Source organism: Lonchura striata, chromosome 3 (genome assembly GCF_050655825.1).
Source record: "Lonchura striata isolate lonStrDom1 chromosome 3, ASM5065582v1, whole genome shotgun sequence".
In the NCBI taxonomy this organism is placed as follows: domain Eukaryota; kingdom Metazoa; phylum Chordata; class Aves; order Passeriformes; family Estrildidae; genus Lonchura; species Lonchura striata.
The window spans coordinates 63145707-63169994 of record NC_140705.1 but is presented as its reverse complement, the minus strand read 5'-3'; the positions used below and the strand labels follow the sequence as shown (position 1 = coordinate 63169994).

The window sequence follows — 24288 nt, the reverse complement described above, 5'->3', positions numbered from 1 at the left end:
GAGTTTGGGTTTGTCCATTTTGCATATTCCAAAAATATGATGGCCAGATGATACAATCTTTTTGTATCCAGCTTTTTAATAGAATACACTTTTAAGCTTTCTTTCCACAGATTAATACTAGAGGAATCCTCTGGATTAGAGGAGAAAAGTTGGACACAAGGAGTCCCCTGAAGTTTAGTTTTCTGGTTGACTTGAAACTCTTGTGGTATTAAGGTTTTATAGTACACATCTCCATGCCACCTTTTGCCATGTACTCCCTCTTCTTCACAAACTCTTGTATTTCAGGGTAGAGAAAAACTAGAATTAGTACAGAGAAGGACAGTCAGAATGACCAAAGATAATTTAGGGAGAAAAATTAAATAGAATAGTCCACTGTAGACTGGAATAAAAACAGCTGAGGGGGAATATATTCAATGCATAAGCAATCACGAAAGACAGGGAGAAAATAGGGGATGCTTATGCAGTGCTTCTCAAAGCACAAAAGAAGTACAAAAGGTAGGTTGCTTCAAAAACCTAAGCAAAAAGAAGATAAAACTGGTCAAAAAAGAACTTTCTTTTGTTTGCACACAACTTGGCTGTGGAACTCACTGCCAAAGGGTGGTAGTGCAGGTCACAAGCATAAAAGTTTCAAAAGGTACATTCCCAGAAGAAAAATCTGCCACTGTCTCAGGAAATGCCTAGTCTGCAATTTAACAGAAACTGGGAGAGTTTGGAAACTGGAAGGGCATTATACTTTTTCTGCCCTTTCTTTAAGAATGCCCAACTAACTTCTGCCACAAATACAACCACTAGGTAAAAATTACCTTGATGTGGCCCAGAATAGCTGTTCTGATGCCTTCTTCAACTGCCTTGGCAACTCTGCAGGGATGAAAAGATTATGGTAAATTGAAGATAGTCATGGTGAGTTCTGTTTTCTGTCTGTCTTTGCAAAAATTATATCTTCAATGAAGTCAGAAAGTCGGGTCTCATATTTCTATCCTGGCATGGATCTGAAGATTCTACATTGGTTTCAACTGTTCTTCACAAAATAAATGCTGTGAGGCTGTACTGAAAAGACAGTTCTGAATATATGCTGGCTTTTTTATAGCTGCCACTTCAGAGGCTTTTTCTCCCTAACTCTGTAATCCTGCATTGAGCAACACTGATGCTTAATGTACTTTGCTATGCTGAGAAAGGTCATCATTTAAATGGTGCAGAAAGCAGCAGCAGCCCAGGAAGGTTTTCATTGAGCTCTCAGCTATTGCCTCTGGTAACTCACTGTATAATCAGGCAAACAGTGACAGATGCCACCCCACCATCAGGGGTGTGCTTACAGTCTAGACAACCAAAACCAAAATCCTGACAAGGGTCTTGCTTGTCTGGGTCTTGATGCCCTCTAGGAGAGAGAAGAAAGGGTACCTCCATCTGCTACGAGGTGTCACAAAGGTGATGATGAGCCCATGGTCCAGCTACTCCCTTCACTTCAAATTTTTTTAGCAATTTATCCTTCATAAGGGGAGTCAAAACAGAGTACAAGCTTCTGACTGCTGGTCAGTCCAGTTATAGAGGTGCTTCTGGGAAGAATAATTTTGAAAAATCTGGCTAGGTATAATTTTTGAACCATGGAATCAAGTGGTTTTCCTGTCATGAGAGGGAATTTCTTAAAATTTTGTAATTAAATTTGTAAGAAGGTCTCAGGAGCACAGCCCATTTCTTTGGTCCATGCTTTCCAGCATCTGCAGTATACAATGAGATCAAGAATATTGTTAAAATGGCTAAAGCACAGGTAATACATGAGTGATAATGACTGATGGAAAATATATGTGATTATCTTGCAGTCTAACATGCCCGTCTCACACTTTTCCACTTTTTTTCCACTTTTCCTCATACTTTTAAATTTTTTTTATATTCCCAAAGACCAGAATTACAGGGCAGGTGTGTGCATGACTAGTATGGCTTATGCTACTAGAAAATATTAAAAATAGGGCCACATTGCCTTCCTTGGCTACTGGAAGGCACAGAGACATAGTAGCATGGTGACCTTCTTTGAAGTCAAGCAAACTTTGCTTTCTAGCCTAGACAGAGAATTATAATACAGATCTATTACTCCAGGTATCTTGAGCAGCTTGGCTTTGCTTTCACACTCCTTGGCTTTGCTCAGAGCTGTGAATGTATCCTGGGATGTAATCATTATTCACATAATGCAAAAGATCAGTAGCATTGGCACTGCCAGATGAAAGCTACAAAAGCACACTGCACATCTGCCACTGCTTTTTACTGATACAGGACCACTGCATTGTGCAAATTCCAGATCTGCACAGAAACCTTCTGACTCCCAGTTGGACCAGGCTTCAGCTGTGCAGGGGATCAAGACCACTGACTCCTAGGTAGCCCCTACCGCTGTAGAAGGCTGCTTTGCACAGCCAGGACCAACCAATAACAATTTATGAGCTGTAAGGGTGACCATAGAAGGTTTCATTTTCTCTTCATGATAGAAGAGAGGAGCCTTCATCACCATCATCCTAACTCTTTAGCTGTACTTTCAGATATTGTGACATTTTAGGACACTTGCCTTGAAATGGCATCCAGAGCACATGATTAAATATAACCTCCTCCCTAAGCAAAGCTTATGCATGGAGTGACTTTCAGCAGGACATAGTAACAGTGTATTTATGTGAGTACACAGACAACACACCCAAGGACTGATGGACTCCTGTCCATCTGGAAATGGAGGGCCTCAAGTGAAAAGTTTCAGCAGGCTGACTCATGGCATTCTGACATACATGCTCAGGAAGAGTCACCATGCCTTACTTATTTCTCCCTCTGCATAATCTTACTGGCAGGCCTTAAGGTGCTCTAAGGAGCCTGAACATGACCTTTGTTTCTCACAAGCTGATGACATTACTACTGAGAGAAAGTGTTTGGCAACACAGAGTCCATTTTGCTTGAACACATTGGACAGCGAGTGAAACACAAATGAATAAAAATCTTGGTTCAGTGACATAGAGCATCTATGAAAAACAGCATAGCTCTGATGAAGATGTCAGCTACAAAGGCCTTCCTGTAGAGACTACAGAGAAATTAACCAGTAAATTCAGGATACATATAGCTAGAAATAATATGAAATTAAAAATTAATTCACTTTCATCAGAGGTTCCCTGAAAATATGTAATTAATTATTTACTACTTACAGATACATATTTATCTTTGAGTGTTTCAGAGGCCCAAATGAACTCTGGTATGTAATTTCTAGATTAAAAATATTTAAGTCATCATCATGGGGGTTTTTCGTTGTTGTTGTTGTTGTTTTCCCCCCAGGAAAAACAAAAACAAAGCCTTGAAAAGCCAGAAATTGACGCTCATGCTTCTTTCTACTAAGCACAATGCAGAATAAAGAGGAAGAACATAGGTGGGAAACAATTTATCATCACTTCAACATGAGTCTTGACTTATAGCATCATAGTGCCCTGACAATCCCAGCCACTAGCTATGTTTTCCTTCCAAGGAGGGTGGCAGAGCATGGTCAGAGAGAAGAAACTTTGAGAAACTATTTTCAGTTTCTTAAAGGTTGTGTTATGGCCTGAAATTGGAAGCTAAATGGTATTTCTGTTAAAGTTTGGGGTTTTTTTATTATGGTCGGGGGTTTTGTTTGTTTGTTTGTTTTTGTTTTTGTTTTTTGTAGGTCTTGGGCTTTTTGTTTGGTTGTTTTTTAAATGCTTAGTATTGTAGCAATAGGCTCCACCTTTTCACCTCCAGCAATAATCTGTGCACCTCTAGACCCTTCTGGTATTATTCTAAATCCTTTTCTTTTCTGACAGGACTTTTACATTCTGGCTCTAAAAGGCAACTATAGATTATGCATTCATTATATGTCTGAACACAGGATGAGCCCTTGTAAGTATTTGGACAAGGGACAGCCTTTGAAAGCCCAATATCCTATGGGAAATGCTATGGCTGATTCACCAGGTGCCAATATCCTGCCTGGTAATTCACTACTGGTACTCTTCCAATTATCAGTCGGAGACATAACAGGGCTAATACCACCAGCTGCTACCTGGAATGCCTTTCTTATCTGCTGTCTTTTCATTGTCTGCTTGTTTTCTTGTCTCTTTTAAGAGAGATTCTGCAAGAAGACAAGGACGTTGTAACACTCAGTTAAGCGATGCAGTCACAAAAAGGGCAACTAGCATATAAACTAGAGATAAGGCAGGGAAACAGCAAAGAGAAGAAGGCAGAGGTTTGGTGAGTAGGAAGCGTTCCAGGTCTGAGCGAGTGGAGTGGCTGCTCTTTCTCCTGGAGGCTGGCGTGTTGGGGACATGAAGGTGTGCGTTCCTGTGAAGGCACAGACAGATAGCTAAAGCCGTGACCTTCAGGAGAAAGGCACAGAGCTCACAGCCCCTTGCTTGACCCCACTCGTTTCAGGGTACACCCAGCGCCGGCACTGACGCCGGTGCGCTGGCCTGGCGGCTGCGCCCGGCCCGGTGCTGCGCTGCGGCAGCGCCGCCGGAGCGGAGCGCGGGCAGCAGGAACCCGCCCCGGGTGCGCTCCGCGGCTCCCGGCCGGAGCGGCGCGCCCGAGGCGCGCCCAGCGCCCGCCCCCCGCTGCCCGGGCGGGCAGGCCGGGGCTGCCCGCGCCCCCCGGCCGCCGGTCGCCATGGCGACCCGCCCGCCCGCCTCCCGCGGGGCCGCCGCCGCAGGCTCTGGCTCCGGCGGCGCCGGCCCCGCTCCGCTCCGCGCCTCCTCCAACCCAGCGCCGCCAGGGAGTCCCCGCGCTCCCGCGGGCAGGCCGGGCCCGCCCCAGCGCCCTGCGCCAGCGGGGCCTGCCCGCGGTGCGAGAGGAGGAGGAGGAGGAGGGACTCCGCAGCGCCAGCAACTGACGTGTCCCCGCCATGGAGCTCGGCGTGATTCATCGGCGGCAGCGGGGCGGCAGCGGGGCGCCGCGCTCCGCTCCCGCGTAGGCGCTGCCGCCCGCGGACAGCCCCGGCTCCGCTCCGCCGCCCGCGCCCTCCTCCCTCCTCCTCCTCCTCTGCCTCGCCGCCTCTCCTCTTCCCCCGCGGCTAGGCGAATATCCCGGGGGAGGCAAGATGGAAGAAATCCTGCGAAAGCTGCAGAAGGAGGCGTCGGGGAGCAAGCACAGGGCCATCAAGGAGAGCTGCACCTGGGCCATCGGTAAGGGGCGCGGGGTCCGCCCGCGGCGGAGCGGAGCGGGAGCCGCCGATGGAGCGGTTTTGTAACGCAGGGGGCTGGGAGACCTCAACAAACTTGTTCCGCGCTAAGGAGAGCCTCCTTAGCTGAGCCTCCGGGGCTGGGAAGAGAGCGGAGCACCCGGGCCGTTCAGAGTGCCCGGGAGCTCCGCGCTGCGGGAAGGGGCCGTGGCACCTGCTGCCGGTCCCGGAGAGCATCCGCGCCCTCGCCTTCCCCACCGCCTGGATCTGCTTCGTGGCTCTTGCGAGGCAGATATACGGGTATCAGTAGCTGTCAGTTTCCGTGTATGTTTTGGAGGTGCTGTCTTTTTCTTTAAAGGCCCCCTCCCTCCCTTTAAATCATCGTAAAAAACATGCACTACAGCTTTTCTGCTGGCTTATGTTCGGGAATCTATTTTAAAAGCTAGAAGTTTTGTTTTACTGGATTACATGAGCTCTTTTATCCTTGCAATGTAATGATCAGTATAACGAGTTAATCTTTCAAGGGAATAGAAGCTTAGGTACATTTTAAAATCCACCCATTTTCCGAGATTGTTTGTGGCTTGAATTGTTTTTTGGCATTTACAACCTTGAACACTGATCATCAAGACCCATAATTTAAATCAACATAACTGGGATACTTACAATTGCTTTAAATTTTTGGGTTTTATCCATGCATAGCTACAACATTCTGTGGTAGATTAGACCTGTTGCTGTCTTATTACTGTCCTTTCATCTTGATGTTGCATGAGTTGCTTCATTAATTGCATGTTAGTCTTGCACAGCAGCCAGGCAGGTATCCTCTATACTGTTCCAGTTTTAGTGGATGTGCTACTGAAGTGCTGATAAGTGAAAGGGAAAAGATGGTACTTGGTGCCTTCTCGTTGGGCATGCAATGTCCTGACAGATTTAGGCAAAGCTTTGGCAACTCAGAGCAGCAGTGGTTGTTGTTCTGTCAGGTGGAGTAGGTGTAAACTTTAGGATCATTGGCTCAGAGGCTATAGCCAGATGCATTAACTGTGACTGAACTTACAAGTTTCTTTTAAAAGCCCTGTTATTTCTTTTAATTATACAGAAACCTTGGATTCTCCTGATGCTGCTATCAAGATACCACCATATCAGCTGAGGTAAGAGCATTGAACTTGAGTTCTGTAGAGCTTGTATTTGTAAAATTGAAGCAAAAATTTTGAGTTAAAAGTGAGGTAGAGGAACAGGTTGCATCTCTGTGTTTTTTGTAGTTTGTAGATTTCCATATCTAGGCTGGTAGTAGTAGATAATTTTCCGATATGCCCTTGGCCTGAATGAAATGTAAGGAAATGTGATAAAATGGCATGTGTATGGATAGTGGTGACATTGGTTGTAAATAGGGCTCTCTTATGAGATAAAGGGTTTCCCTGCTAAATTCCATCTTTCAGTATAAGCAGTGATGCTTCTTAGTTTTCTTTGCAGTGTGCTTGTGTTCTTTTAAATCTAAATCAGGTTTTGTTACTGAAAATAAATATTCCAGAAATGAAAAATTTATATCATCATATAGCTAGGACACTGACTAGGAGCTAAAATAATACAGTTTCTATGCCTACTTCTTCCTTTAGCCTGCTAAATTATCTTGAGTGAGCCTTCTTCCTTCTTCCATCTTCCATTTGTACACATATAAAATGGGGAGAGATGGCATGGCCCTGATTTATCTAGCTGTTTAATATCTCATTTTGGAAATTGTCATTGTTACGGAGTAGGTAAATAAGCAAAATTATTCACTATCCTTTTTGACAAAACCATTAGGAGTCATCAAAGGAAACTAGCAAGTGCACTGTTTAAGACAAAAGCACGTTCTTTCATACAGCTTAATAGTTAAGATGTGAAATGCTTAGGCTTGCCTTATTAGAGAATGTAATGGATGCTGAAAGATTGTGTGCATGTAAAAACCACCTCAACAAATCCATGGAAGAAACTGATTTTCTTATTCAGAAGTACTTTAATCAGAGGTGATCGAGTTTATAAATGAGTATGTAGGAATGCTGCTGTATGTTTGGCCTGTCCTGTGATCCTCTCAGGTATCCACTGTGAGCTGCTGACAGGGAGGACATTTTCTGCTACCATGTTTCTCTCCTGGGAGTGTTTTTATCACCTCAAGATTCCCTAATCTTCTTCCATATATGCTTTGCAAGGAAAGTTAGGGATTGGAGAGCTAGTTATTCCAGTGTAGTCGCCAAACAGGGAAGGAATAGGAGCAGTTCTTTTGCCACTCTGAATTCCTGTCAGCTGCAGTCCACAAGAGGCTTCAAATCCAATGGGGGCTGGATGTAGCACAGGTCTGACATGACCAGTACCAGACACAATATATTTCCAGCATGGGATGGAAACAGCTGGATGATTAATTCTCAATAGGTCTACTAGAATTATGCTTACTTGACACTGGCTGGAAAAAACTTGGCTCTTCACCTTCCCTTTTATCAGCCTCTAATGTGGTGTGTGGCCTTTAAGTGCTATTGTCATTCCCTATGAATTAGTTAGCTAGCTGTTACCACATTTCTTCCTTTTTCCCTTGCCTACTACTTCTTTACAGAGGCCTTTTCTCTTCTTCCTCCAGTGTTCTTAATGATGTATTTGTTTAGTTGGGGTATTTTTTCCACTGTAAATCCCAATTTTTAAAAATAAAGTTAATACCTTTGCAGGTGTAGCTATGATTAAATAATCTCTTAATGTTAGACTTGTCAGTAGCAATGGACTCATTATTACTGGATGTTTTGGAAAATGAAAGATACACAAGAGGATTTGGACAAAAGCTTTTCTTGTGGGGTCCTCGGTAAGGCTTAGCCACATAGCCTTACCACACTGTGGGAGATATTGCTAAACATACCCTTCACTGTCTGATAACAAACTACTGCCAGGCTCCAGATCAGCACACTGGGCCACATCTTGGGATGGAGTTTGCCTGCACAACGTGCAAATTAGATAAAAGTTCTTTGCTTGGTATTTGTTAAAAAGCAGCACCATGATGGCTTGCTTCCTAAGGCTGGAAAAGAATAGCCTGGAAAGAGGAGCAATGGCTGTGACAGAAAGAAACAGAGCCAAGACACAGGATGGAGGTGTCCTGGCCATACCTTTTTTCTTTATGCTTTCATCTTACATCAGGTGCAGGTTGTATCAGCTGCTGTAACACAGATAAGCCTCTGGCTGCTCATCCAGTTGGAATCTTAATCTACACTTCAACTTAGGTTTTCTTTCTAGAACTGAAGAATGAAGGCTGCTCACAAGAATGAGAGTATGCAAACTCTACTCGCTTTTTTCTTACTGATAAAAAAACATTTTCTACTTCTGACGCCCCAGTTCTAGATGAGTAGAGGTTCTTTGTAAAGTTGTCTTTTGTAAAATTGTGGTCCTAATGTGGTAATGGGGAGGACAAGGTGTCTCTGCTTTTCCTCAGAATATGGCCATTTGAGTTCAAGAGGTTTTTGACATGTATTATATCAGCCACATGCTTACTTCTGCTGTAGTATTGGGGTAGATTGTGTTCTGTCTTGTTCCTGACCTATCCATAGTTTCATCTTGTCTTGGACTTGTGTTACTGAAAACAAGGCAGGCCACATTACAGTTCCCTGATGTCTGTGCAATTAAATGAGGACATCAACCGTAGAATTTTCATGGGAGCTGTTTCCAAGCAGTTATCTGGTAGCAGTTTAGATAACATGCCTGCTATGTTTGGGAGCACCTTTTACCCCAAGGGAGTCCTAGTGACTGACCATCCAGACTGGTATGGAATTCTTTAGTTAGTTGGATAGAGATCTGTTGAGTATATCTTCAGGGAGCTATATAAGACTATTTTGCTGTTCAACTTCCTTTGATATCAATTTGACTTATGAATCAAAATCCCTGTTAATGACCTTGCATATTGATTCTTGTAAGGGGCATTATTTAAATGTCTCACTTCCTAAAGAAATACAAATCTCCAACAAATACAAAGTTTCCCACAGAGTCTTGTCAGCTCTGCCTTGAGATAAGAATATGTGTGTGATTTTTCAGTACTTTTAACTTATAATCAGAGTATTGGGCAAGGGTGTGACATAGTAACAAAGATTAAAGTGGATCAAGATGGAAATGGCCTTAAGTCAGTTAAAGGCTTTGCTGTAGATGTTCCATGAATTCTTGAGAAGGGAGAGTCACATAACCCATTGGTAACTGGCCTCTTGTTATCTGTCTAGTACAATGATATTTGTCTCTGAACATGAGTTGAAAATTTGGTATATACTGAGTGCTTAAGGAGGCTGGGTAGCTGACTTTTAAATAATGAATTAGATAAGAGAAATTGATGTGCTCGTGTTTTAATTGGTGAATTGATCACATGGAAAATAGCTTAAGAGACCTTAATGTTGTCTGCCAGCAAACAGTTGTTTACTACTCAGCTAGGCTATATTCACTTCAGCACTTTCAGGATGGCAAATTCTCCCCTAGGGCTGGCACTATACATTGAACAAGGTTCTCTTCTTGGCTTGTTGTGATTTTAGAGGCTGAAATATGAGCTATAAAAGGTAACTGAACAGACACAAGAAAATGAGCTTTGAAAAAGAATGTTTGATTGGAGCAGTTTAATACTCATGAGGATTATCTACATATCAGAGGATAAAATAAGAGGCTAGACAGCAGTTGTCAGCCACATACTGCTTTGAAAAAACTTGGGATTTCTTGGAATGCATTATGTCATTAAGTCATGCCTTACAGGCTATGTAAAACTAAGTGACTTGCTATCATCACAGACTTTGCTGGAAAGAAGAGGTTGGTGGGGACTTCTGAAGGGACATTTCTTTTTTGAAGAAATGTGAATTGGGTTTGTATGGCCAGGTTTGGTAGCAGGAGGGGCTACAGGGGTGGCTGCTGTGAGAAGCTGCCAGAAGCTTCCTCCATGTCCAGCAGAACCTGTGCCAGCTGGCTTCAAGACAGAAGTGCCCCTAGCCAAATATCAGCCAGTCAGAAGTGGTGGCAACCTCTCTGTGATAACAAATTTAAGAACAGGAAAAAAAGATGTTTTGCAGATGTAATTGCTTCCAGAGAAGAGTGGGGTGAGAATATGTGAGAGGAACTACTCTGAAGACACCAAGGTCAGTGAAGAAGGTCAAGGAGGAGGTATTCCAGGTGCCTGAGCCCAGATTCCCCTGAAACCTGTAGTACAGACTGTGGAGAATCAGCTGTGCCCCTGCAGCTCATGGAGGTCTGTGGGGGCACAGAGATCCACCTGCAGCCCATGGAAAAATTCACACTGGAGCAAGTGGATGCCTGAAAAGAGGCTGTGAGCCTGTGAGAGGCCCATGCTGGAGCAGGTACCTGGCAGGTATCTGTGGATGGACTTATGAACAGAGGAGCAAGTTTCCTGGTAGAACTTGCATCCTTGTGGAGGACCTACATTGAACCAGGGTGTGACTTCTCCTAACCCATGGCAGGAACAACGTGTGATGAACTGACCATAACCCACATACCCTGCTTCTCTGTATCTCTGGGTGGGAGGAGGGAGGAGTAGGGGGGAAGGTGTTTAGGTCTTATTTTACTTCTCATTATCCTGCTCTGGTTTTGGTAATAACAAATTCAATTAGTATCTCTAATTTGGGTCAGTTTTGCCTGTGGCAGTATCTGGAGAGTGATCTCTTTCTGCCCATACCTCAAACCACAAACCCTTAATTATATTTTCTCTTCCCCATCAAGTTAGGGAAGAGAGTGACAGAGTGGCTTTGGTGGGAACTTGGCATCCAATCAGGGTCAATCCACTAAAATCCTTCTTATATTTTTCACTGGCTTTTTAAAAGTGATCAGTAGTTCTGGAGATTACAGCTGGAAAGTCAGAAATGTAGTAAGGAGCAGGGGTCTGTGTAATAACCAGTTCTGTCTCTTCCTGCTTGTGTCCCAGTACTAATCATGTTGGTGCTAACTTTTGAGGGCAGTTTGTGAACTTTTTCTATAGCCATGGACAGGTGGGGAGGAGGACATTTGGAGATGAAAGTGGTAGTTCTGCTCTTTTTTTTTTTTTTTTGGTATCTCTAGATTAGCATCTGGCATACTTCTTGAGAAATATGCAGTTTATAATCTCTTCAATAAAACAACATGCCCACTCATTTTACCTTGCATATGCTCAACAAATAATAAAAGCAGTAATTGTGGTGTGATCATCACTAAATAAATGATGCTGTAGAGATTTTCAGTCCAATTAGCTGTGCAGGTAATTTAACCACTTACAGCATCCCGAGTCTTGGGATGCATTTCACCTTTTCTATTGTAAAGAAATGTTTGTGATTTCATAACTTTTGTCTTCTCCCATCTCTTAATTTTGTTCATGTTTTCTGTTAGTTTCTTTCTACTGGGAGAGCGTGGCTAGGAAAGCTGATACATACATAGCAGATCCCCTGAACAGAAGCAAGGAGTGGGGAGGGAGGAATGGTTGTCTCTGAGGGTTTTTTTCCTGGAAGGTGGTTTTAGTATATCTCTCTCTATTTTACTCTTTCTCTTTTTTTTTTTTTTTAACAATTTATTTCCTGTTCTTGCTGCCACAGCCACCTGGCATTAGGTTCTCCTGTGCTTTCTTCCTGCATGTGACTGCTGGATGTGACTCATGGTGCTCAACCATTAGACGGTCACTCTCTGCCATTCAGCAAGTGAATTATGAGTTCCCTGGCAGGCAGCTGGCCAAGAAGAGATCCTAGTGACAGTGTGGATTACTGAACTGCATCTCCCATGCTGGCAGCCTGGATCCAGACTTCTGGGAGCACTTATGTAGTCCATTTGGTGTTTTGATGGTGTATACACACTGGTCTTGATTTAAAATTTTACATTCTGAGTTCTAATGTTGAGGAGTAGATGAGGGAAGGAAATCAGTGTTTAGAAAGTCAGTGTGCCACTGATACAGTATTTGGATCAATCTGCATGTTTAATCTGGGATATATAAGTGGCCCTATTTCTTGTCCAATGGGCAGGTATTCTTATCTCAGCAAAACTTAGCAACTGTTCTGGGACTCCAAAAGGTGGTAATGCTGGGGAGGAAAGGGATATGTAGGGTCAGCCTCAGGAGTCCCTGAAAACCTGTTAGCTGGGGTTGTGACTCTTGAATATATTGAGCCAAGTTTAGCATTGTTATGAAAAAGACACATTTCTGTTACCCTTACTTGTGAGTTTGAGTGAGGTTTTTTTCCCTTGGTTTTAGTGGGTTTTTTTGGTTGTTTTTTTTTTTTTTTTTTTTTTCAAAGAGCAGTGCTTGCTCTTTCTGAAGCTGACTTTCTGCATTTCCTGATGTTCTTTGTATTAGTGAACCATAATAATCACCACTGCCTTGGGTCTTTGTTCCTTTTACAGACTCTTCTAAAAATTCATTCTACTTTTGTGATGAAAGCCCACAGTCTTTACCGGGCTGAAGTTATTTTTCTTCATGGGAGTTGGTAGAATGGGAGTAGGGAGCGGCTGGGTTGGGCTGAGGACGAGAGCAGCCATAGTTTTAACTCTCTGACTTCTAACAACAAATGCAACTGAAATATTGACTTAAGGTTCTAAGGATGATAATGGGATAGCAGTGTGTGTGGTTGTTTAAAACATTTGATCACTTTCAGTGCTTTCAGAAGAGAAGACAATGAGAACATCATGAAGCTTTTGATAATTGACTTAGAGAATTAAATATGGTTGGGGCAGGAAGAGGAGAGGCACTGAAACTGAGAGAACTGTTTTCCTGTTAAATGCTCTGCTCTGATCTTTGTGTGATGCTGTGCAAGTCGTGACTTTTCTTTGTTTTGAAAATGAAGGGGTGAGTGGGAATAATGAAAGTAATTTCTCACATTTCCTTTATTTACATTCCATGAAAAGTAACAAAACTGCAGGAGATTTAGTACTTTTCCTTTCCCTCAGTGTTTGTTTGCTTAAGAAACTGAATATGTTGAAGTGCAGTGAGTATAAAATTACGTAATGCATTGCAAACATGGGGATATTTTTAGCAACCATCCTTAGGTCTGTCAAGATTTAGCACTGAACTGCTGTGAAAGTTGAATGGCATTGCAAATTACAGCACTGACCTTGAAAATGTAACTAGTAATGACCAGAAATATACCTCATTCTCCTGTTTCTTCATCTGATTTCTGTAACTCACAGCTGCAGTGGAGAAAATAAAGTAATTTGCAGGATGTCCATGTGATGGTACCTCTGTGTCTCTTTTTCCATTCCCTCAGCCTGCCTTCTTCCAGCATTGTAAAACTTCTCTTGATGGAAATTTAATTCTCATAAAACACTTTATTTGTTATTTTGTGCTTAAAATTTGAAACAAAATGCTTTCACTAGACAAATCTTTAGCTTCCCTTGCAGAGTTACCAAACATAGGGAAGATAGGTTTAATGGAATAGTTTGATAAGCTCAAAATTGTAGACTGAGCAAGTCTAGCTTGTCACCTCATCTTCATACTCTAATTCAAATCATAATCAACAAAATCACCTAAAGGCTACAGATTGCTTTATGATTAAGACCTGGTGAGGAATACATGTGTCACCAAGCTCTTAGGAGCAGAAATTGCAATTGGTACCTTGTGCAAAAAGGGCAAAAGTATCTGTGGGGGTGGATGTTGTAGGGAAAGCAATGATAACATGTCAGAGAGAGATTACACTAGAACTTTGGAGACTGGAAGCATCTGATTATTATTTTGGCCTTGTCCACCTTACTTTAATATTGTAGAGAATCTTCTGCTGTCTCTCTTCCTCTCCTCTCAAGTAAAAGTACGCCTTGTGCTTATAGGGTTTTTTTGTTCTGTTTTGTTCTCATCTTGACAACAAGTTCCTATCTAGGAACTTTGTGTTTCTGTTAAAATCAAGATGTTATTAGCTAGTATAGCAAGGGGGCAAATGACCTCAGAAGTGCTCTCCAGCTGAGTGATTCTGGTGAGCTACTTAATTATGATAGTATGAATTCTGTTGTCTTGGCTGCACTGGGTTGGCTGGAAGATTGAATTGCTCATGTTTGCCTTTCATATGAGTAGAGTTATGCTGCTTCTGTAGTGGCAAATTCATTTATCTTAGAAAGGATGTAAATAAAAAAGATTATAAATACCATTATGTCACTTCTTTAATACCAAGCAGTTTTAAATTGCAATCTCATTCACCAGTACAGGTGGAAAAAAGAATTATTAAAGTTCTAGCTAAGAAACTGTGTGAAATTACATTTAGACATTATTCTGCACTTTTTTCCCTGCTGTGTTATTAAACATCCTCTGATAAGCAACTCATATTTTCCTGCAATGGCAGGCTTATTTAACTGTTGGGTGAAGACTTTGTGTCTGGGTTTGAAAAGCAAGAGGATTGAAGGGAAGAAGGAATACATGGAAAAAAGAGGAAGAAAAACTTAAATACTGAGTTGGATGGAACTCTGAGAGAGAGCTGATGTCAGCAGCTGAGTTGAGAAAATTGGATATGGAAAGAAAAGGAGCATTAACTTTAAGTCAGAGGAGAAGTCTTTCCATTTTAACTGGATAAAACCAAAGAGTTTTGTGCTCTGTAGGAAGGAAAAGAATGAGATTTAAAAAAAAAATGAGGTGCAAGTGGTGAGACAAAAAAATGAAAAGGCTTTCAGTCAGAAATTACAATTTCTTTAGTTATTAGTAAAGGTGGAAGCTCACTTGATGTGTGCAAATATATGAGGTAAATCTTTTGATATGGGAAACATGCCCACAAGTGTCGCTATGTTTGTGAGTAACTAGAGTAAAATCCTGGCCCTGTTGATGCAAGTCAGCATTTATATATGCATAGTTTGGCAACAGTCTCCCGACTGTTTTCTTTATTTTTTCCAGAACCTGTAAACTACAACACTGAGTGCTTGTTCATTCTTATATAGCATGGTAGCACCAAAGTTGTCTAACAGTGCATGATCATCTTGTAGTGGCACAGTGTCATAATTTGTTGGTTTTTTTCCTTGAAGACGAGGGTTCTAACTGGAAGGCTTCAGATTTTGTCTTTTATCTTATTGCTCTACTATGCCCCTAAGTACTATTGACAAACTTGTACTTGCATGGAGGTGCTGGTCTGTTGTAATCATCTGGTTTGACTTTTTGCATTGTGGAGGTGGGTGAACTTGCCCTGTATTTATATACTGTGGATTCCAAACCTCTCTCCAACCTGCAATTATCTTTGTAAGAGGGATGATAATATTTCTGCAGTAATAATTTCTCTAGAATGTAAGGACTTTAATCTTCCTTCTTCTTGAAGAGTTGTTACTTGAAAAATGATGTATTTATTCCATGTTCCTATTCCAGATTTTAAATACTTCCATTACACCTAAACTTGTTGGTGGAATCTTTTATCAATGTTCTCTAGACTAGTACAGGAAAAAAGATTTATGGTTCTATTTTTATATTTACATGTGTTCATATATACAACACTAGAATTTGTTTTATGTAAATTAAATCATTCCTATTTGTGCAAGGACAGTGTTTGCTTCTGTTTGGTTTACTTAAGGATAGCAGCTGTGGGTACTTGCAGAATTCTGAGAATTCGTCTCTACCAATTATTTTCTCATCATAGGCCAACTCTTCTTCTTGAATAAGTGATGCTAATAATATTACACTGTGCTACTCTGTTCTTTTTAAGCAGCCAAGACAGAGAAAATATTTTCAATCGTTGCTTACTCTGACTGTATGTCAGACTTCAGCTGTGACTGTTATCCTGCCTAATAAACAGTGTGTCAGAAAATGGCAACAGTGGTGAATCAAATTCTTACCTGTTTTTGACTGGGCTGTGAATTATTCTATGGAATGCAAACTGGATGCTGATAAGGCCTTGACGTTCTGAATTTTGCTTCTCCTATGTAATTTTCAGCAGAAAAATAATGCAGAGAGCTGTCTTATTTTTAATCTTTAATTTTCAGAAATGGGATTAAAAATAATAGGATTATCACCATTTGCATGAAGGGAAAAATGCTTAATTTATCATGCCCCTTTCCTTAAGTCAAGGAGGGGAAGGTGGGCTGTGAGACTGTGTTCCAGGCACCAACAACAAGGAGTTTAGATTAGGCAATTTCCTATCTTTGTTACAGTTTTGATCATGAGAATGAATTAATGAACCATTATTCTTTTCTCACTAAAGCCTTTTTTGTCATTACAGTGAGAATAGAAAGATTTTTATGATCTCTCTATGTACAGTAGTGATTTGTCTTGCTCTGACCTTTCTGGCAGTCTGTTTTGACTGATCTGCCATAGCATCTTTTATTCCAGACCTGCAGGGAAAGAGGTAGGTTGATAGGCTGACAAGCCTCAGCAAGCTTGGAAAACTAGAAAGGTCATTGTAACCTACTGTGTTGAATATAAAGGCTGTGTGTGTTCTCATCACTCATTCTGCAGTTGACAAACTTGACAGTCATGGAGTGAGGTAGCTCAGGAGGGACAGCCTGTGCTCTGGGAGGTACTGGCCCTGGATTATGCACTTGGTTCTACCACTGAGCTTTTTTGCTTGCCCTGGCAGATAGCTCCCTGTCTTCTAAGTCAAAGGTGTTCCCTTCCTTTCATTCTCCCTTTGTGTTGTACTTGGTATGTTTCAATCAGGGTTAAGTTGGTATTTGTGCCTCAGACTGTATGTGTATGTATGTCCACACCAGCATGCAACAGTATGGATACTTAAGAGCTTTGGTGTGAAACTACTTTCTGTACATTATGTAAATGGAGAATATTCCTAAACGTGTTTTGAAGTATGTTGTTGTGCATCAGTTTATTCTGAGAAGTTCAGTTATGTAAAATGTCATACATGTGTAGAACCACAAAGTGTGCATGAATTGTCACTTAACCATGCAGAACTGCAAACGGTGAAGTAAGCAAGGAAATCCCATGGTGAGGGACTACTCAAAATAGAGTGGAATTATAAAAGGGCTGCAAGGTGCCCTCAAATCTGTTGAGGTAATTTCAATCTGCGTTCTATGTTTTGCAGCCTTACTGAACTGAATTCTTAAGATGTTAGAAGGGTCTGTGTTAATTTACATCATTCTCTCCTGTTCTGCCTGAGGATTATCTGCTGTGTCTTTCATGTTATCATGCTATCAGATGATGCATTTAAATGGCAGGTTGAACTGAAGTGTGAAAGGTGCTCAAGCTAATCAAACATTGTAAGATATCTGCAGCTGTTTCATAGCTGTAGCATAGAAATGCTAAAAGCTTAATTGACTGAGTGTGTAACAAGAACAGGAAATGACACAATGGCAATTCATTTGCTCCAAGAATACAGTGGGAGCACAGTCTGCAGCAACCTTAATTAGATTTTCAGTTAAACATTTTTAGCAAGGATGGGAAGTTCAGCTAATTGAATCTGTTCTAATTTCCATCCTCCTGTTTGTAATTTTTTGCTCTTCTTTTTGGGACATCTATCAAAGCTCTTATTGTTCTCTGCCCACTGCAGTATGTGATGACAGATGGCAGGCAACATGCTGATAATGCAAGGTAGCTACACATAAGCCATAGGAGCTCCCACCTGTCTTCATTATCATGAAACTGAACTGGATCCACTCCAGGGGCTTATGAATTTCTTAATTTTCCCCACTCCTCCCAGTGTTCATCCACTTTAATGTGAGAATAAATTCATTCAGTATTAATAATGCCCAAAATGTTTATATGCTGTTGCAAAAATCTTTAGAAAGTCTAAAACAAATGTGCTGTTTTGCCTGTAAGAGATGCAGGTCCAAATAATTATCAGTTTTTAGCATCCTTCAGTTAGTACTGTGCATTGTAGTATAGTATTTGAACTTCATTCTTATTTTCCTGTTTGTGTCTGGCTGATGGAGTACCAGTTAATGCACAGATACCTTGTTTTGACACCTGTTCATTTACTGATTTCAAATGTGAGTTCTCCTCAGTTTAACAGAGGGAGTATAACAAAGTCACAATGTAAAAGCACTTAAAGGTGCTTTCTGGATTAGAGATGAGAGAAGTGTGTGATGAAATATGCCAGCTTTCTTTAGAGGGTAAAAGTGCTTCACAGAATTGTGAAATTATCTTTGGATGCTATATGCAAACGTGATCTTTTTGAAACTGATACGTCCCTTCTGGTATGTTACTTGAATACCAATTTTAATTGCATTTTCCCCTCTCACTTGTTTTAAATTTTCCTTAGGGAGAAGTGTCTCCTTCCTCTTCAACTGGCTCTGGAATCAAAGAGCATGAAGCTGGCCCAACAGGCTCTAGCAGGGATGCAGGTATGACTTTGGAGTGGGAGTGTGTTAGCATGCAGTGGGTGTCAAGAAAATCTAGGCTTTTCTTTTGAAAAATACTATAGAAAAAGCATCTGTCCTCGGGTGAACCTAAGAATAACATTCACATTTCTGTTCAGAAGTTAGGATGCAAGTAAAGGCTGGTGATTTTGAAGAAGCTAAAAATGTTTTGCAGGTAGGTGGGAGGTCCTGGATTTTAACATTGAAATGTAGATGTACTCTTCCTTGTGGGCCCTGTGCTACTCCCAGGAAAGTTTGCCACTGCTAAGCATCTTAGAAATAAAGCTGATAATTAACTTGATGTTAATAATAAAAAAATAAAAAAAATAAACTTGATGTTTTCTTTGATTAAAAAAGAGGACTGCTTGGAAGATGGAGAGGTTAATAGAGGATCTGGAGCTGTGTTCTTTTTGTGTGGGTGCTTTTCTGGGCTTTTGTACACTGAAAACAGTAGAAACAGCGTCTGATTTGGAAGTCTGTGAAGTTGCAAAAGAAAACAGCAGTGCAGCACAAGCAACAAAAAAGCTCTCCTGGGTTTGAAAGTATAAAAACTAAAGTAGTTTGCTCTTCTTTTAATTGGACAAATGAGTACAAGTCAGTAAATACTTATCACTAGGGGGATGCTAGTTGTGGAAAAAGCTGGCACACTGCTGGGGCATAATATCCATTTTCCAAAAAGATTTTTTTCCCTTGGAGGGCCAAAAATAAATTGTTCTGGGAATATAAGGATGTAAGTGGATTATTCAAATTCACCTTATCCAGCATATGAGGTGTCAGACACTTGGTTAGATAGTTCCTCGTATTGGGGCACGGTGTGGCTGTAGAAGGGAAGGGCTGTTAAGATAACAAAGGGACTGGAGCATCTCTCTTAGGAGGAAGGGCTGAGGGCTGGGACTGTTTAGACTGGAAAAGAGGTGCCTCCAGTGCTGGAGTCACCACAACCTCTCTGGACAACCTGTGCTTGATCACCCTTACTGTAAATTTTTTTCCTGGTGTTCAGAGGAAACCTTCTGTGTTTTAGTTTGTGCCCAGAGCTTCTTGTTTTGTCAGTGGGCACCACTGAAAAGTTCCTGTCTGTTCTTTTTGCACTCTTCAGATATTTATATGTGATGGTGAGCTTTCTTTTTCCGATCTGAATAGTCCAGCTGTCAGCCTTTCCTCATAAGAGAGATGCTCCAGTTCCTTTGTCATCTTAGCACTGGACTCCAACAATTCCATATCTCCCATAATGAACTAAACATTCTTCTTTATATAGAAAACCCCATTATTGTCATTGCAGATTGAGTTAAATCTCATCAGGCTGAACAGTGCTAAAACACTTGATATTCTGGTATGCGGGGAACGTTCTGAGTTAAACCCTGGCTGGCAGTTCAGCTTTACCTACTCACTCCTTTCCTTTCTGAGGTATGGGAGAGAGAATCCAAAGGGTAACAGTGAAGAAAATCGTGGGCTAAGACAAAGTTTAATAGCAAAAGCAATGCTGCATGTGCAAATAAAAGAATATCTGGAGTTCGTTCGCCATTTCCCATGGAGCAGCAAGTGTTCAGCCATCTCTAGGAAAGCAGGGCTCCATCATGGGTAACTGTTATGTTGGAAGACAAATACCTTAAGTCTGAATGACTGTGTCCCCTCCACTTCCTCTTTCTTTGCCCAGCTCTTGTTGCTGAGCCCAGTGTCATATGGTTGGGGATATCCCAGTGGTCATGTTGGGTCAGCTGTGTCCTCTGCCAAATTCTTCTGCACCCCCATCTTACTTGCTGGGGAACCAGTCTGAGAAACAGGCAGCCTTGAGGCTGAGCTCTGCTCAGCAATAGCAAAAGGTGGGTGTGTTATCAATGCTGTTTTGGTCACATATGCAAAACACAGCGCTCTTTGAGGTCCTGTGAAGACAATTAACACCATCCTAGACAAAACTAGTACAAGCATAGGAACTAAGAGGTAGGAGTGAACCAGTGAAAGGTACTGCAAGGTTGAAGCTGAGGATGAGCACCAGTACAAAAGTGATGCAGAATGTAGAGAGGAAAGTGTGCTGCTCAAAGTCTCTACTAGGACAGAACAAGGTTGTGTTCCTGGGATCTAGCTTGATCTAAGATCTAGCTAGTTTTGCTCTGTTGTGGGATCTTCTGAGAAGACAGGAGCTGGGAAAAGACTTGTGTGGACACATCTCTTGCAGGATGCCTGCCACTAATAGGAGACACTCATGAAGATGGGTATAGACTATATGGGAGAGGCATTTCTAGTAGAACTCCAAGGAAATAGTGCCATTGACAATGTCAGGAGATAGTTTCTGAGGTACTGGGCAAAGTAAATCTGATCAGTCTAAAATATTCAGTCTGAAGTTCAGTCAGTCTGTACTAAATTCAGTTCAACCAACCCAATGTCAGGACAAGGAATTTTGGTATCACATCATCTTGGGTTGGTTTCTATGTGTGTGTTAGTCACTTGTTAACTGTCCTCTTTGTCTGAGGACTTGATTGTATCCATTAATGGTCAACTTCTGTATGACACAAAACATGTCTTGCCAGGGATCAAAACTGCCACCTCCACAGCACTTGTGCTCTATTGGAGTAATTGGGACAGTGGGTGACTGTCTCCTGTTGGGCAGGAAATCTGACAGCACTAGTTAAATGCCAGGATACTAGCCTGAGTGTGTTTTTTTTAAGTTTGTTGTTGTTGTTTCGATGGTTTAGGGGGCTGCAGAGGTTCCAGTCTCTCCCAGCTTCTAAAATACTGGGAGGTTTTTCTAAGGACATTATTTGAAGTGATATCAATTACTGATGTCTGCTTTCTTCTAGGCATTGGGGATGTAGGATCGGCAAAGATGATACTGGAATGGCAACTGACGTGACACAGATCTCCCAGTTTTGCTGGTTTTCTTGTATTTTATATTATTGGATTAATTTGAACATTTTAGACAGAAAGCCTAACCACCCTTGTACCAAGTGCTAATTGGTTTAGGTGCAGTACTTTGCAGAGGCAGTTTTTGTCTCAACACGTACATTGCCATTTTCTCTCTGCAGAAGCTGCTGTCTGATGAGAGGTTTGTATCCGTGGAAACAGACTCAGATGAGAAACAGTTGCTTAATCAGATGCTGAATGCTGTCAAAGTGACTCCTTCGCTCAATGAAGACCTGCAAGTTGAAGTGATGAAGGTTAGTGTTTCACACACATCAGTGCTTGCAGCAGAGGCTGCATGACTGAATGCTGGGGTTAGCAAATAAATTAGCTGTTGCCTTGAAAATCTTCATTTTAGGACAGCGTTTGATTCCCTTTTCCTACTGGCAGATGTCAGTTGTTTTCATTTCTATTTCGTGTTTCCTTGGATTAAATAGGAGATAGTTTACATTAAGATTCAGAGTACTGGTTGTTCCAGTTTTAGCAAACTTAAGCAGGGCAATCAATTTCCTCCATGGGAGAGGACAGACAAATGACTTGTAGATCTGGAAGTTTGTTATTGGGCTTTAGTGGTCGTGAGGTGGGCTGTGCACACTTGTAATTTTGTATTGTGTGTGCATAGGTGCTATGTAATTTGCTAGCTGTATTTTCTCTTTGTAAAATGTTAATGGTGGAGCGTGATTTGTTTAGGCATCAAAATGACCCTGGACTGTGGCAGCAGCTCTCTGGCCACAGAGAGCAGGCACAGACTTTCCCAGGCATTTTCCCAGGGAAGGGAAAATCACCCAAAGGGTGATTTCTTAATTGGACACTGGATGGTGTTTGGATTGCTTGACCAATTGGGTCACAGCTGTATTGGACTGGCTGTAAGGGTTACTGAGTTTCTGAATAAGTATAGTATAACATAGAATAGGAAGATATAATAAAGCAATTGATCAGCCTTCTGCAATCATGGAGTCAATGCTAATTATTACCCGGCTGGGGGCCTGTGGCGACACTGGGCTTGTGCATAAGGGAAATATTGTTTTGCATACTCTGTCACAACTTCAATTTCTAGGAATACTCTAGCATTCTCCTGTGTTGTATACTAGGAAGCTCACCTCCCAGGGGGTACTGTTTTGAGGAGGAGGTGATACCAAAATTCCTTTCTCTATGATCGTGTTGGTTGTATGACTTAGAAGTCACTTTTCGGTATCGATATTGGCAATACCCGTATTATTTGTACCAAGCAAGATGGTGGTGGACAGTTTTCAGATGTTTAGGTGTAAACTTTGTGCTGCAGGGTTTGTGCTATAGCTGATCACTGGCTGAAATAATTTTGGAACAAACTTGGTGGTCCTTTTTGCATGTTCATTATACCTAGTACTGATTGATAGATTTGGATCTATTCCTTGGCCATCTATTTCTAAGTGCATAGATTAGTTACTTTGTTTTCTTGCATGTGACATCTTGGGTCTAGTGAATATATGTTATCCACTCAGAAACTGCTCTCTACAAGCTTTACTCTTTACCTCTGGAGGTGGAATATGCACACTGAGTCAGAGCATGCAGAGGGGTGAACATAGCAACAAAAAAAGGGGGTGGTATTTGTGTAGACTGTTACCTGTTTTATGGCAGCAGGCATCTGCTTAACTAATGATAACCTACTTTGCATTCCTAACCCAGCACACCTCCTTCCTGCCTCTTGTCTCTGCAGAGGGAATGTGGAAGAGTTAAGTACTTGCTGTACTGAACCAACAGGCCCCTCTTGGAATGCAGTAATTTTTTGCAAGTTGCTTTTTTTACATTCTTGAGTGTTGAGTGTTGAGTTCTTGAGATTCAGAATGTACATGCACAGTTTCTTTGAAAGCTTTAATGTACATCTGTGAGGCAAAGCCCCCACACTAAGAAGAATGTGAGCACTGTATTTTTCTACATTTCTGAGTAAACATCTTCTCAAGTTGTCTTGACATGTGAGAAGCAAATATAATTTCAAAACATCAAACCACAGAAAACCCAAGCCAAAATATTGTATTTATGTATGCTTGTTTTTTAAATTAGAAAAACATGTTCAATTACAGTTTAAGTGCAAAAGAGAAAAGAGAACATTGTCTCAATTTCACTGAGTGAAATTTTAGTGTGCAAATCCTGAGTGAAATGTATGTATTGTAAAAATCAGGCTACAACTTCAACTTTATATTCTGAGAACAAAGCAAAATTCTATTTTGATTTAAATACTTAAAGAGACCAGAGGGCCAAAACATATTGTAATCAGGACAGTTAAAACACAAACTCATTAGCCTCATCAGCCTTGCCTGACAGTCAAATCAAGCAGACATCTCTTCAGATTGTAACCTGAACGTTACAGATGCTATTGCAACACTTGAAAATGCTAGCTAACAGAAGCTTGATTAATGGCTAAAGCCTTTAGGGGGGAAGGAGGGAGATTTCTAGCAGTGGGTCTCAGCAATATCTTTATGTCCCTGGATCTGCTAAAATGTGTCCTCAAGACAGCTTATGATTGTACATTAGACTGTGTTATTCCATCTGGAGGAAATAAAATACATCTTTATCTAGTGCAGATAGATATTAGACACTCCTGAGTGAGAGCAGGTTTGTGTGAAACTCTGTCAGCTGTGGTGCCAGCCTGGTTTTTTGTGACTTGCTGCACAGTTGCAGAGGTATTAAGAATGCAACCATCAAAGACTACATGAAAGCTTTTAGTCTTGTAAAATCAGTGTGAAAGCAGACATGCAGGAGTACAGAATTCACTTTAAGTTGCTGGGGTGTAAGCTCCTAAATCACTTAAATGTATTTGGGGTTTTTTTCCAAAGTCCTATCCAAAATATCTCCTGCTGTTCCCAGTAAGAGTATAGCAGAAATTCACACTTCACATACTATCAAAAAGAAAGTCTTGGATATTTATGTTAATGGTTTGTTGTGACCCACCGGTATTACACATGGAGGTGTGAAGGGATCTGATTGGCTGAGGAGAGCATTCTGTAAAGATCCTTTTTACATTTAGATGACTGCATGTTGGAATTGGCAATGAAAGGAAAGAG

At 41.4% G+C, this 24288-nt stretch overlaps 1 protein-coding gene across 9 annotated transcripts in view; it reads left to right on the top strand.

Moving 5' to 3' along the window:
- The first annotated feature begins 4767 nt into the window (after window positions 1-4767).
- Window positions 4768-24288, top strand: part of ARFGEF3 (ARFGEF family member 3) — an 85856-nt gene continuing 66335 nt past the window's right edge. For all 9 annotated transcript variants that reach the window (XM_085575303.1, XM_077782140.2, XM_021553073.3 and 6 more), the window contains exons 1-4: window positions 4768-5147; window positions 6237-6288; window positions 18256-18337; window positions 21373-21504. In XM_085575303.1, the coding sequence (XP_085431429.1) occupies window positions 5063-5147; window positions 6237-6288; window positions 18256-18337; window positions 21373-21504 (351 nt within the window). In that variant the 5' untranslated portion in view covers window positions 4768-5062. The remainder of the gene's footprint in view (window positions 5148-6236; window positions 6289-18255; window positions 18338-21372; window positions 21505-24288) is intronic.